General features: G+C 57.8%; 1 protein-coding gene across 5 annotated transcripts in view; it reads right to left on the bottom strand.

Annotated features, from left to right (window-relative positions):
* The window catches only part of PRDM16 (PR/SET domain 16), a 309,142-nt gene that overhangs the window by 24,126 nt on the left and 270,284 nt on the right, over window positions 1-14,732 (bottom strand). For all 5 annotated transcript variants that reach the window (XM_066374857.1, XM_066374858.1, XM_066374859.1 and 2 more), the window contains exons 5-8: window positions 13,766-13,868; window positions 6,828-7,041; window positions 4,882-5,029; window positions 4,327-4,480 (exon numbers count right to left, since the gene is read on the bottom strand). In XM_066374857.1, the coding sequence (XP_066230954.1) occupies window positions 4,327-4,480; window positions 4,882-5,029; window positions 6,828-7,041; window positions 13,766-13,868 (619 nt within the window). The remainder of the gene's footprint in view (window positions 1-4,326; window positions 4,481-4,881; window positions 5,030-6,827; window positions 7,042-13,765; window positions 13,869-14,732) is intronic.

The following is a 14,732-nucleotide window of genomic DNA, read 5'->3' as shown; positions in this document are numbered from 1 at the left end:
TCATGTGTACACTTGTGTGCATGTGCATGTTGTAAGACACGTACACACCACTCACATGAACAAGTGTGTGCACACATGTGTATGGCGCACCACACATGCATGTCACGTTTGTGTATACATGTTGCATGTCATGGAGTGCACACAAGTATGTATGTGTGCACACGTCTGTATATGAGTGCCTGCATACACATGAACACACATATGTACATGTGCAGTGCACCACCCTGGAGCTGGCCTCCAGTCCCCAGCATGAACTGACAAGTACCACTTGTGCCGTCCCCGTGGTCCCCCTGCAGAGCGGACGGGCCTCAACCCTCTCTTTGGGAAACGGGGTGCTGCTGCTCACACCCTCTCTCGTGTAAGCATCTGTAATGCGGGGGCTGAGGCCTTCCAAACCGCTGCAGTTCTGCAGTGTGAGAGGGAACCCTGACCAGCACATCGGACCTCCCGGTTCTAAAGTTTGAGGTGTTCCCAGAGCTCCTATCCCCTTTCTGTGCCAGGTCCTGTGAGCTGCATGCAGGACAGAGAGGCAGCCGGCCCACTCAGAGGTCCTGAGCTGGGGAGTTGGATCCTGGCCTGGGTGGTCACCGTTTGAGGGGTGGCTGCAGGTTGGGGTGATAGGGAAGTCCCAGCAGGGCCAGGCAGAGAGGGGCTGGGTCCCTGTTAGAGAACTACGGCACCTCCCCATCCTGGGATGAAGAGGCGGCATCAAGCTCTGGCTGGCGGATGCTGGTCTCTGCATGAAACAGGAGAGGGCAGTGCTGGCTGGCGCCGGACATAGGACCCAGCAGCCCAGGGGACCCCGCCTCGGCCATTTTGCCGATGGCCTGTGAGCTGAGTGTCAGCGAATATCAGCAGCTTCCCTTTCTCCCATGTTCCTAGCAGCGGGGGTTGGGGGGGGGTGCACACATGCACACACACACCCGTGTGTGTGTGTGTGTGTGTGTGTGTGTGTGTGTCTCTCTCTCTCTGCAGGACCATTTGCGTCCTCGGTGCGGCCCCAGTGGAAACAATGATTTCAGCGTGTTTCTCGCTCGCCACCAATCCTGGCTGGCCTGATGTCATGCTATTCTAGCTGGGAGCTCTGGCCCCGAGACTATCGTGTTCTTTAATCACAGTATCTATTTATATTAGCCGCTCTGCCTTCCTGGTCGTCTGGCACGGCCAGGCGTTTTCAGGGCTGAGTGGGGGGGGGGGGCAGGCAGGGGGGAGGGAAAGGCTGCCTCATTGAATCAAATCTGCCCCTTTGGGAGGCCGCCAGGGCAGAGGTGCCTGCCTCCACAGGACCGTCTATAAATACCTTCAGGTCTCCCGCCCAGCCCTCGGGGAAGGCGGGGGAGGGAGGCCGTTCTCAGCTCAGACCTGGCCAGATGAAACATGTGACACCTCACTGTGTCCCTGACCCCGGCGGGGTTCTGTCATTGCCTGGTTAGTGGCTACTGTCATCCTGAGCTTGGAAAGGGGCCCAGGCTCAGGGAACCTGGGCTGCCGGCTCCCACCCACCTGCCCCCATGGTGGAGGGACCCCGCGGGAACTTCAGGGCTACAGAGAGGTCTTCAGGAGACCGAGGTCCTGGAGATGCAGGCCCTGGACCAGGGATGGCCAGCCCCTGGCTCAGCACCGGCAAAGGGAGGAGGCTGTCCGTGGGGGCTGAGAAAGGCTCCTGGATATAGGGACCAGCACCTGACCAAGGGGGACCCTCGGGCCCTGTCAGGATGCAGAAAGACCCCTGTCCATCCTCATCTCATCAAGTTTCTTTTCATTAAAGGGTACGTGTGTGGATACACATACCCCCCCATACACACTAGTACACACACCCACACACACATATGCACACATGCATACATGCACACATCCTGGTAAACACTTGACCAGCATGTGCAGGAGACGCCACCAGGAAGTCACGCTGCCTCTGTCTGTGCAGTCAGTGTGGCAGGGCCGTGGAGGCTCCCAGGCAGGTCTTGGTGCTGACCTGCGGGTGCAGTGGGCGTGTGGCCAGGTGCCGCCCAGCAGGTGGACATGGTCTGTGCACACCGGTGCCTGTGAGTGGCCCATCGTTTCTTAAAGCACCGTCTCGTCCACACGGCCCTCTGTTTGCAGAGTCCCCTCTGCCGCACTTTGCCACGAGCCCCGGGGTGCTCTGCCGTGGTCTGGACGGCCACAAGGCCCTACCTACTTCAAACATCCGATCACTTTCTCAAGTTTGCGTCATCCCATCTGAAGGAGACGCTCACACCTGCTACCTGGCTGAGTGGGGTCTCTCTCTAGCCTCACCTCCTTTGCCAGCAGCCCAGCACCAAGGTGAGTGCGGAGCAGACAGGTGGTGAGATCTGCTGAAGCCCTCAGGCTGGCCAGGCTGCCTGGCCCTCCCTGTCCTCATGGGGGTCTTTATGGGGCAATGAAAACAGTGGGCTCAGACCTCCCAGAGCGTCATGGGTCCTGGAGCTATTGCTATTAATACGACCCATGGAGACTTCTCCAAGCTGTTCCACATGCCCAGGAACACACTGACTTTCAAGGCCATATGCAACTTTCCTGCTTCTGAGTTTGCTCAAAAACTCCGAGTACCGTGGATGCCCTCACACGCACCCCTCCTCCCAAGGGGACTTGTTGGGATGCCCGCTCAGCCCCACCCCCACCCAGAACTCCCACAGGAGTGACTCCCACCACCAGAGGGCAGCTGGGCCACTCATCCCCCCCCCCCTTCAATGCCCGCTTTACAGGGCCTGTGGGTGAAAGAGGGAGTGGTAAGTGGAAAGAGGACACTAGTGGGCTGGCAGACCATCAGAGCTCACACTCCCTTTGCTCGGCCCGAGAAGCGAGGGACCCAGGAAGGCAGGGGTTGGAGCCATCTCTGGCAGGGCAGTTAGAAGCCTGGGCTGAGAGCTGGGGGCAGGTCAGCATGGCTTCTCTCTCTCTCTCTCTCTCTCTCTCTCACACACACACACACACACACACACACACTGAATGCCCCCAAAACAGTAAAAACACCCTGACACACACTCTTCACGCTCCCAGGGTCACCCCTGCTGGCACTGATGTAACAGAGTCTGAGAAGTCCCAGGCCACCCAGCCTGGGGTCAAGGTGCCTGACTTCTTCAACTAGAATTAGGGTTCTGTAGCACGGCCTTGGGCACCTGGTCCCTTAAGGTCTTAAAGCCTCAGTTTCTCTTCTCTGTCATTAGAGATGGTGCTGGCCCTGCTCCCTAGGATTTTGCAAGGATGCAATTGGTTAGCGCATGGGAAATGGTAACTCAGCACAACCTGGCACAAACAGTGACTCAGCATAATCTGACACAAACGGTGATTTAGCACAATGTGGCATGCATTATGACTCAGCACAATGTGGCATGAGTGGAGACACAGCACCATGTGGTGTGAGATCCTTGCTCACTGTACTCCCAGGCAGAGAGGAACCTTCAAGGTTACTTCTCTGGGCTGGCCCATAAGGTCCCTGGGACCTGGCCCTTTATGATCTCTGACCCCTCTCCTAATAAGCCCCCATCCCTCCCTACCCCAATACATCTGGCCTCAAGGCCTCTGTGCTCAGAGCTGTGGTCCTGATCTCTCCTGGGTAGGTGTAGGGGACGAGGGCGGCTCACACCCCACTTCCTTCCTTCAGTCTCTGCTAGAGCGACCCTCGTGCCACAGGCCATCCTGGTCTCCCACCACAGTGACAGTGCCCACCTGTGTGCCCCTAATGCTGCCTGCCCTCCTCAGCACCCCCCAACCCCCATCGTGGCTTGTGTGCCTGTCACACACATGGCTAATGTTTATGAGGCTTGACCTCTGTCTCCTCCCTTGTGGGGTAAGCTCCCTGAGCACCGGCCCCTGCCACCCAGACAGCACTGTGCGCACGACCCAGGCTCCCCAGCGGAACCCTGTGAGTGTCACTGGGCTTGTCACATCTCCTGGAGCTCAGGATTTTTTGGGGGGCAGGGGAGGGCGGGCTGCAGGCTCCTTCTGCGGGACTCAGGGCTGCTGGAGCAGTTCTTCCTACCACCCACTGCCCACCTCTGGCCGCTGCAGGGGTATGACGTGATGTGAGGGGGAGGCACGGAGCAGGGTGGGAGGAGAGAGTGAGGGCAGAGCAGGAGGGACAAGTCAGAGTGGGGGGCCGCAAAGAGCAAAGCCGAGAAAAGGCCTCCCTCCCCAAGATAGCGTCTGGGCCTGGGCTTCGCGTGGCAGAGGTGTTCCCAGCTAACCCGAGTGACTGCTGAGCAGAGGGCCTGTCAGTGGGGGAGCACGGGAACCTCCTGCCTCAGCCTGTGGCTCCCAGCGCCCACCTGTAGCGGGCCACATGGAGCCCTGCGGGGGATGACTTACATATGAAAGGTTTGACGGTGCTGTGGATGTGCTTGTGCTGTTTCAGGCCGGAGGACGTGGCGAAGGTCTTCCCGCAGTCCGGGCAGGCGTGCGCCCGCGCGCCCACGTGCTGGGAGCGGATGTGCCGTTGCAGGTTGCTGGGGTCCGTGAACACCTGGGGAGACAGACGCCGTCGGCTGGCGCCCCGTCCACCCCATTCTGGCCGCTGGTGGACTGGGCCTCCCTTGCCGCTCTGCTCTCCACCATCGCCCCCACCCCCTGGCACCCAGCCCGGCCAGGAACGGGTCTCTGCTGGAGCGGTGACCCCCTTAGGTGGCCTTAGGAGAGCCACCGATGTCTCCCCAGATTCCACGGCCCGTGAGGAGGTGGCAAGGAAGAGCTCAGAGGTGGACGCGTGCTGGCTTGGGGTTGGGGAGGCTCGCCTGGCGGCCTCTCCTTCCACACCCCAGGGGCAAGGCCCCCCCCCCCCAGAGAGAAACCCCTGTCTCTGGTTTCCTTGGCCCTGTCCCCTCCCCGCCATGTCGTGGGCATGGTGGGCGCCCATGGGCACATTACCTTCACACAGTTTTCACATTCAAAGCGCTTGCCGCTGTCATGGGACATTTGGTGGCGGATGAGGTTGGACTTCCAGTTGAAGGCCTTGGGACACTGGTCACACTTGTACTCTCGCTCCTCTGTGTGGACAACCATGTGCTGCTCCAAGCTGTGTGGAGAGGACGGGGGTCACGGTAGGGCCGCCTGCCCGCTGGTTGCCCAGCAGGGGATGGCCTTCAACCCAGTGTGGCCTGGTCTAGGCGGCCCATCGGAGCCCCCGCCATTCCCTGCTCAGAGATCAGAGCGAGTCCTGGTATGCATCTGTTCACCCCCTATGCATCCCGACAGGTCAACAGGATGGAGGGGCAGAGGTAGCCTTTGTTCAAAACCACCCCCAGGGGGTCCCCAGCCCCTACTTCCTGGCCTCTCTTCTGGACAGTCTTCACCTTGAGGCTAACCTTGGGCCTAAGAAAAAGGTGTCCAGAGGTTTCCAACACTGCCGTGAGCCCCAGCTTGAGGGTGGGATCCAGGAAAGCCATGGCCACCCTCCAAGTGGCCTCGGGGTGCTTGCCGGCCAAGCCAGGTGCGTATGTGGGGGGGACTGCCTGCCGTGCACACACAGGGAGGTGGCCGGGGGGTGTCGGAGTGGGTCTCCAATGGGACGGGAAGGGTGGCACGGAGCGGGTCGGAAGGGCCGGGCCCTGGATGCCTGAGCAGCTCCAGCCCCTCCCGGAGGACAGCCGGCTTCTCCTCCTGTCCCAGGTACGCCCGTTAATCTTCATGAGCAAAGCAGTAATACATCACGGCCCGTTAATTACGGGGCCCAGCCATCCGTTCAGATCAGAAACGCCTGGTTCTCGAGCACCCGGCAGGCTGTATCTTTTTCCCTGTTGCTAATTGTGATTTATGTGTTTATGTAAAGAAAACACGGACCCTCTCGAGCAGCGCGCGCCGCCCAGGGCCTCAGTCGGGATTTGCGCGCATGCTGATTTTCCGTCATCTGTTCGGGGTGGAGGGTTTCCCGCCCCCGGGGGAGGCCGTGATGGGGTGGGCGGTCAGTCCCCGCAATCCCACAGCCAGTTAGTGGCCTGATGGGGCTGTGCTCTGTCTCCGCCGGTCTGTCCCCAGAGGAAGCAGCTCAAAGGCAGGGGGAGGGGCCCACGCTGGAAAGTGTTCCTGGTTCCCGAGGCAGGAGGACCGTGTATGTCCAGACTTTCCCTCCGTGGACCCCAGGAGGCTCCTCTTTCCAGGGGGGGCCCTCAGGGCTCCCAGCCCCTGACTCCTGCCTGGGCCCGGGGCAGCAGAAGGCCAGTTGAAGCCTGCTCCAGGCTGATGGTGTCCAGTGCCACTCAGCTGGCCTGGCACCTTGTGCCTTTTTCTGTAAGGTCTCCTGGGACAGGTGGGTGCTGCCGTGGGGTGCAAGAGCTGGCACCCAGGAATGGGGGGTGGGGGCCCGTGGGGGGCTCCTTCCTACTCTTGCCCACTGTCTACGGAGTTGTGCGTGCGTCCAGATGGGCAGGCCACTCCACCCAACTCTGGGCAGTGGCGTGTGGCTGTCCCCCAACTCTGGTCTTGGACCTTTCTCTGGAAGCAGCCCTGGGGCCGGACCCCGGCATGTCTTGTGGTCTGGCCTTGTTTCCTGATTTCCTCCCCATCTGCTTGCAAAGCTCAGCCCTGACTGTGGAACAGCTGGGCCGGTGGTGTCTCAACCGAGTGACACGTGGGTCCTCCAGGACTGGGGGCTGAGGGGGTCAGGGCACCTGCCCCTGGGGTGTGCCACACTAGAGGGGACCTTCATCTTCACCTGTCCCTGGAGCCTTTGGTCTGTCAAGGACAAGGGCCGACTTCTGCCCTTCTCAGGGTTCCCTCTGTGCTCCCAGAGCCAACTGACCCTGCTGTCCCGGACTGGGTCCCGGGGTAGGGGCCAGACAGGGGGAGGGTGGAGGGTGGAGGGGAAGAGGCAGCACCTGTACTTGTTGGGGAACATCCGCTCGCAGTCCTTGCACTCGTGGGCCTGCCCGTCGCTGCCCCCGCCGCCCAGGCCCTTGGGCTTGGGCTCCTGGCCCAGGCCCTCGTAGAGGGCGGCCCCCACCGCGCCACACGCGTATTTCTTGTGTCGCCGCAGGTCCAGCTTGGACTGGAAGAGCTCGTCACATACGTCACAACGGAACGTGGGCTCCTCTGCAAGAGAAAGAGAGGTCAGGAGGTGAGTGGAGGAGCCCCGGGCCCGCCAGGGCGCTGCAGAGGGCCGTGGAGCCCACCCCACCCTGGCTGTTCCCGTTCCTGCTTCCTTCCTGCCCTCATCCCGGGTCTCAGAGTGACGGCCCCCGGGGGCGTGGAGCCCACGGGTACTGTGCCGGCATCCCTGCCTCGTGAGAAACTCTGGGAGACACTGCCCCCCCCTCGGGAGGCCTCCGGGCTGCAGAAGGCCTGTGCTCGGGAGCGGAGAAGGAAGCCAGGCCAAGTGCTTTGTTTATGAATCAGGAGAAGAAAGATGACAGAGCTCTAATGCATATCATAAATTATTGTCGTCAAGGTCAAACAAATTAAAAGGGGGGCAGCTATTATGAAGTTTACGAGGCGGCATCCTGACCGGCAAGCCAAGCCAAACAATCAGCCCAGAGCTGTCAATTTCCTGGGGGGGGAATGACCTCCGGCCCATCCCAGCCCTTCCACCCGCCACCCTCTGGAGGCTTGACAGCAGTTTTCCCCAGAGCGGCGTCCTTTCCCCAGCTGAGGAGAACCCTGCGTCCCACCCGGGTCCGGAGAGAGAACACCAGCCCTAAGAGCTCTTAAACAAATGAATTGCACATGTGAGCTTCTGAGCCAATGTGTGAATGCCTGTGTACTCCTTGTGCATGGGTGTGCAGATGTGTGGGCGTGGATGTGCACATGCTGTGTGTGCATGATCATGCAGCTGTGTGAGGATACGTGTGCATGAGTGTGAATGGTCACACATATCAGCATCCACGGCTGTGTACCTCTGTGTGACTGTGTTGGCATTTTTGTGCACTGACACTCACGCTTGTATTGGTGTGCATCTATATTCACATGCACATGTGCATGGGTGTGAGTGCACATGTGTGCATTTGTATATATGGCTATATGTGTGAAAATGTGTGTATGTACATCTTCACACTGCATGTATGCATGTGTGTGCCTGGGCATGTATGCATCTGTGCATATGCATATTTCTGTGCACACAAGTGTGTATTGTGTTGTGTGTGCATGTTAAGAGTACACAGTTGTGTGCATGGTGGACCATGTGTTCTGTGTGTTGAGTATGTGTGTGTTTGTGTGTGTGTGTAAATGTGAATGCAAGCACATTTGTGAAAATGCACTTCTGTGCACTTGTGTGTCTGTAAATGTGGCCCGCCATGTGTAAATGTGTACATGTATGTAGGTGTAAATGTACGTGTGTCATGCGTGCACATGCCTTTGCTCGCACATGTAAATGTGTGCACATGCGTACCTTTGTGTGCATGTGTGTTTGAGTGTGTGTGCCGGCACAAGGAGCCCAGGGCCCGGCACTGAGCAGAGCTTTGATAACTGGGCCTCTCAGAATGCTGCCTGAGAGGGCCTGGCTCTCAGGGGAACAGAAGTCGGGGAGGAGGGGAGCTGGGGGCCACTGAAGGGTGTGGCCTCCTGCCACCTCCTAGAGTCAGAGAGACGACCACAGAAACTTCCGAGGGCTGAAGAAGGGTGGGCAGCCCTGAAGCCTGGGCACTGTGGGTAGGAGCTGGGTTGGGGAGAGGCTAGACCACCTCCTCATGACCGAAAGCTTCCCTGAGGCTAAGGGTGGAGGCACTGGTGGGCACCCCCACTGGTGGGCACCCAGAGCCTCCTCTGTTGATGCCCGAGGGGAAGGCGTCTGCAGGAGCTGGCTCTGAGAAGCCCACCGCGCCCCTGAGTGTTGAACGACACCCTCGTGTACACAAGCACCACCTTGCTGAGTGTGACTTTTGCTCATGTCTTTGCACAGAAGCAGCTGTCTGGGTGACAGGGGACAGGCTGCCTGCTGAGGAGCCCTGGGGACACAGGAGACGCAGGTCTGGGGCAGGCCATGCAGCCCCAGCGCAGGGAATCACGTTACAACACACGGCCCTGGTCTGGGGCTGTGGCAGTGGGGGCAGGGGCCTTGGCCTCCAGAGCTTGGAAGGCTCTGGCCCAAATACCTCTGGACAAACTGCCCTGGAACTTGCCCCAGACACATGCTGAGCTGCAAAGCAGATGGGAAGGAGGCAAGAAGGCCAGCGGTCTGCACAGACCACAGAGACCTGGACAGAGGAGACAGGGCGGGCAGCCACACCTGGGACCAGTACGCAAATGTTTGCAAACACAGAGGCCGGCAGGAACCCTCACGTTCCCGCCAGTGGTGGAGCAGCGAGCTGGGCAGAGCGACAGGGAATGGTGGGGCCCATGGCTGACTGGAGAGAAAAGTGAAGGAAAGGTTCTGAAACAAAACCCACTTAGGTTCTGGGGCGGTCCTCAGGGGCAAGGGTGGAACCTCAACCGTGGTACACGGGGTGGGGAGGTGGGCAAGGATGAGGCACGTTACAAAATAATCACCCTGAAGGTCTACAACGTGTTGCCTTCACAATAAAATTCCAGCATGCCAACTCTTTTCAGGAAAAAACATCTGCTGTGGAAATAATGTGAATAATGTTGCCAACACTGAGGAGTGCCCCCCCCCCCCACAGCAGGCCCCTGGCCCAGGAACGTTACAGTCTTCACGTATCTGAGCCTCAGATCAATCCACATGCAACCCTCCGAGTGACTATACTTATGACAGCTTTCCAGTGGGTAAACTGAGGCTGAGAGAGACTGAATAACTTGCCCAGGGTCCCCGCCCAGTGGCAGAGCTGTGGAACTGTGGCCTTGGCCACGTTCGGTGCTCTGGAAGCAGGCGGCAGCGTCCTCACTTCCCGTGAGGCCATGTGATAGGCACAGCACTTGGGCCGTGAGTTTGGGACACACTGTCACTCCCTGCAGTCTCTCTGGTCTGTGCCACTGCCGAATTCCTGCACATCTGAGCACCCTTTCAGAACAAAGCCAGATGCTCAGACCCCACAAAACTGTTCTGTGGGTTCACTTGGACTTCCTGGGCTGGGATGAGGCTGTGACGATGGGCCCTCCCACCCGCGTCACGATCAAGTTAGAATTGCCAGTTTGTGTTTTACCCTTTCTGCAACCCAGCGGAGAACAATCACAGAAGTTGCAATTGGAAAACAAAGAGGAAATGCCAGTCCCACCCCTCCCTAACTCTGACCAACTGATTTCTCCACTGTCGATCTGGAATTTGGATTTAAAATGAAAATTCAGCCTGATTCTCAGTCTGGGAGCATTTGAAATGGGGAAGGGGAGCGCCTAGGAGGTGATGGACCCCACGGTGAGAATAAAGGTCATCCTCCTTCACTGCCTCCCTTTCTACCCCCTGGACCTAAAGTTTGCCCTGGTCGAAGGACAGAGCTGGGAACAGGACACGTCTAAGCCTCCCCCACCTGTGCTGTGGTGTGGACAGGTGTCCCTGCCGTCTTCCATGCAGGTAAGGCCAGCATTGAATGCACACCTGGGGTGTGCTGGACAGGGTGCTGGAAGAGTGAGCGCAGCCCACGTGGTTTTCACTTTTTCCAGCACAAGCAATTACGTTTTATTGAAATACTCATGGAGTAGGCTATATCCTGGTTATGTTAGGTTACATTGTATCACCTTACGCTGCATTGTTACATTGTATTATGCTGCATTGTGTTACATTGTATCCCATTGTCTTCCTGCTCTGTCAGTCTCTTGTGCTTGCCACACAGCACACTACTGCATCCTCCTCCTGCCTGCCCCCCTTTTTGTTTTGGAGAGGGGAAGAAGTGAACAATTTCGAGCCTTTTTCAAAAGAAATGCATATTTGCATGGAAACGATTTTCTTTATCTTCTCCCAAGAGCAAAAAGTTCTCCCGAAAGAAACCTGCCCCCCCTCTCCCCCCCCCCCCCCACTGAAAGGGTAAAAACAAAATAAAAAAGTCGCGGGAACCGATGAACCTGAAAGGGCTCCTTCGGCTCTGGCTCCCTGGGAGGAAAATTTCCTCCAAGGCTGCAGGCTTGACAGAAGAGCGCGTCCAGTTCCGGACCGGCCAGGCGGACACTCAGGCCCGCCCGCGCAGTGGCCGGCCAGGACTTCTGATTCTTCCGTGGGACCTGAGTGGGGAGGGGGCGGTGAGTGTTTCAGCCAAGCCTCCTGCTCCTAACCACAGCGCACAAAATGGTGACTCAAAACGACAGCCGGTCCCTCTTTTAAACAGGTTAGGTGGGGGGTGCCATGGGAGCCGTGGCTGGGGCAGCAGCTCCACGTTGTAACCAGACCGAGCTAATCCCGCCTTGCCGTGGCCTCACGCGGCAGCCTGAAGCCTTGCGTGTCAAATGTGCGCCGCCTTTGCCTGTCTATCTGAACTTCCATCGGCAACTTTCCATGGTGGAGCAGGAATGCAACAGGAAAATAAGTCAGTGCCTAATGGCTTTTGGGGAACCGAGGGGGGACACAATTATGTGGCATCTACATGCTAATCTACCAGACTGGAGGCTCGAAAGCCCTCAAGAGCCCACTCCAAATTCCCGCAGTGATAAGGGGCCGCCGCATTTAGCTGGGCCTGGGATAAAAGATTTTTTTTATGATAATTATCTTAGTAAGGGACTTTTTTTTTTTTTTTTGCATTTTCTTTCTGTGTGATTCAGAGTCTAACAGGAGGGGTGACTGTTGGGCAGCAAAGGAGTGATCTTGACAGCAGAGAGTCTGAGAAGTCAAATATTTGATGTCAGACGATTAATGTGTGGAAAGCAATTAGCCCACAAATGTTTGATAAATTATTAGAAAAATGTAGACCCAAGTTATTCAAGATCGGGATGGGGGTGGGGGTGGGGTGGGGTGGGGCTGGAGAGGGGAGTAGGAACCAAGGTTTTTAAAACCTTTTGGAAGAAAGAAATTTCATTCCACAAATGAAATCCCTCTCCGAGCACGCTTCCCGAGCTAAGTGGGTTTACCTTTCAGGGTTCTCGTGTGTTATCTAAGACTCATAGGTCTTTTCAACAATTGTTTTAGGGAAAACGAGACCCCCTCCCCACCCGTTACTCAGATCTCAAACCATTTATTTTTCTTTTCTCGATGGCCCTAATTAAAACCAAACGTCAGAGGAGAGGACAGACAGGATCCGGCTCGTAAAATTGTCCTTTGGTGCCGACGGCCTTTGGGACTCGGGGGGACGCGAGCTGCTGCCGTGGGAGGGAAGTTGGCCCCTAATGCCAGGCCAGGCAGGGCTGGGCCGGGCCGTGCTCGGGTCAGTCCGGGGAAGCTCTGAGTTGGCTCTTGAGGGGACTTTCTGGTACCCCCAGTGCCTAGCTCCCAGCCTAGCCAATACCATCCCCGTGCTGTGGCGTGGTTCCTTGGAGAAACTTGCTGTGAGTGGCATTAATCATGAAGCCGTGGTGTTTGGGCAGGGAGGGAAATAAAGACAGGAAGGAACCTCCCCTTCCTCTAGTACAAGGGCTCAGTAGCCCCGAAGATAGCTAGGAGGGGAGACTGCCTTTCTGCTTGCCTGTGGGGGTCTCACTCAAAGAAAAGCCACGTCGGCTCAGAGGCTCAGAGGCGGCACTCGAGGAGTTAATGGCGGGTCCTCCAGTGCCAAGGCTGCGCTCCTCCAACTGGACTTTTTCCTCGGGGTGGGGCGGGGGGGCTCACAACGGCTCCAAAATCATCCCAAGGCGATAGGGCATATTGCTGAACAACGTGGAGGAAGGAATCCCTAGTCTGTGTGTGTGCCTGGACTTCTCTCAAGCTTCCTCGGAGAGGCACTCGAGGTGGGCAGACGAGGGACAGTGTGCCTACCAGAGAGACAGACACCCGGTGACGCGTGCCCTGAGGGGCAGGGGCGCTGGGAACGCCACCACGGTCCGCACCCCAGGGCCCACCTGAGCCCCACATCTCCTTCTTCCCGGACACACGGGCCCTTAGCATTGACCACCTACGGGCACTAGTTTCGAAGACATAGCTGAGCCACGGCCCTCTCTCAAGTGAGACTGAAACTTGTCCCATCCATGGCACAAAGCTCTGGAGAGTGAATGTTTTCCAAGCCACAAAACTGTCTTGTTTTCTTTCCTTCCTTCCTTCCCTCCTTTCCTTTCCTTCCCCTTCCCCTTCCCCTTCCTTCCTTCCTTCCTTCCTTCCTTCCTTCCTTCCTTCCTTCCTTCCTTCCTTCCTTCCTTCCTTCCTTCCTTCCTTCCTTCCTTCCTTCTCCTCCCTCCCTCCCTCCCTCCCTCCCTCCCTCCCTCCCTTCTCCTTCCTTTCTTCCTTCCTTCCTTCCTTCCTTCCTTCCTTCCTTCCTTCCTTCCCTCCTCCTTCCCCTTCCTTCCTTCCTTCCTTCCTTCCTTCCTTCCTTCCTTCCTTCCTTCCTTCTCCTCCCTCCCTCCCTCCCTCCCTCCCTCCCTCCCTTCTCCTTCCTTTCTTCCTTCCTTCCTTCCTTCCTTCCTTCCTTCCTTCCTTCCTTCCCTCCCTCCCTCCCTCCCTCCCTCCCTCCCTCCCTCCCTCCCTCCTTCCTTCCTTCCTTCCTTTTCTTTCTACTAAGGAGAGCAAAGGATTCCCCTGCTGTCAATAATAACGATATCGATACAGTTTAAAACCACAGCAGATACAATGTAACATGACATCGGTGCCCCATATTGGCTGAAGTCCTACCTTGAACTCAGGGCCAGGCCCATAGAACCCAAGGAAGGAGAGAGCCAAGGGCTGAGATTGAGAAGCTGTTAAGAGGAAGCTGGTTCTGCTCCCCTGGGGTCAGAGTGGGGTGGGGCTGGGGCTGCAGGCAGCAGCTGGGGGTGCCGGGCCCCGTCAAGCGTGAAGTTGACGGGGGCCTCGGGAGCTTACCATCCAGGCTGGGGGGCACCGTTCCCAGGGAGTAGGCACCTTCCTTCACGTGCACCAGCAGCTCTTCTCCCGGCCCGATGTCCTTGATGACTTTATAATAAATCTGGATGGAGAAACCAGAGAGGGAGAGCAGGTCAGCATCGCCGTCCCCGGGGCCTCGAACACTGCACCCTACACACCTGGCCCCTGGCCCCGCTGGGAAAGTCGTCTGTTTTCTAGTTGCTCCCGAGAGCTCTGTGTCCCTCTGGAACTCTGCGGAATACACTCGAAAGAAGTGCAGTCCCCTGTTCGTTTGCTTTATTTGGGTTTTGGAGGTCGATACAGGGGGCTCAGAATTAAACTGGTGAGGATCGGCCCCCAAGTTCTGAAGCAAGGAGCGTCCCAGCAGGAGGTTTTAGGGAGGGTGGCTCTTCACATCGGGAGTGGGTTCCGGGGTGATTCTCTCTGGCAATGAGTGGGTAAAGAAGGCCGTGCCTTTGCCCTTCTGGGGGCTGTTGAGTCAAGAATGAATGTGGATGTTTATGAAAGTGCCTGTGAGCTCAGACAGCAGCCCTGTAGGCCAGGCCCTGGGAAGCCCTGTGAGCATGGACACCATCCGAAAGGGGAGGCGGAGGGGCGAGGGCCTGCGCAAGCTTGCTGCCCAGTGGCCACTGGGGATCTGAGATGGGGGTCAATCCTTACAAACACAGAGCGGGGCTAGATTCTGCGGCGCTGAGGTCGAGGGGAGGTCCATCGGGAACATCCAGTCTCAATGCTCCAGGAAGCGCGGCGCCTTGTCAGTGTGTTTCCTGGGTGTGGTGGCCATGATTTGGAAAACTCTAGCCACTCAGAAGGGCAGCATGGCAGGGGCCGTCGGGGACAGAGCCCAGGGAACAGCACCGAGGGTCTGGGGGACTTTGGGAGAGAACCAGGCCGGCCTTGTCTCTGCCAGACCCTGCCCAGGAGCCCCTGCTTTCCCTCTGAGGAG

This window comes from Saccopteryx leptura, chromosome 3, assembly GCF_036850995.1.
Source record: "Saccopteryx leptura isolate mSacLep1 chromosome 3, mSacLep1_pri_phased_curated, whole genome shotgun sequence".
NCBI lineage: Eukaryota > Metazoa > Chordata > Mammalia > Chiroptera > Emballonuridae > Saccopteryx > Saccopteryx leptura.
This window is presented reverse-complemented; position numbering and strand designations above follow the sequence as displayed.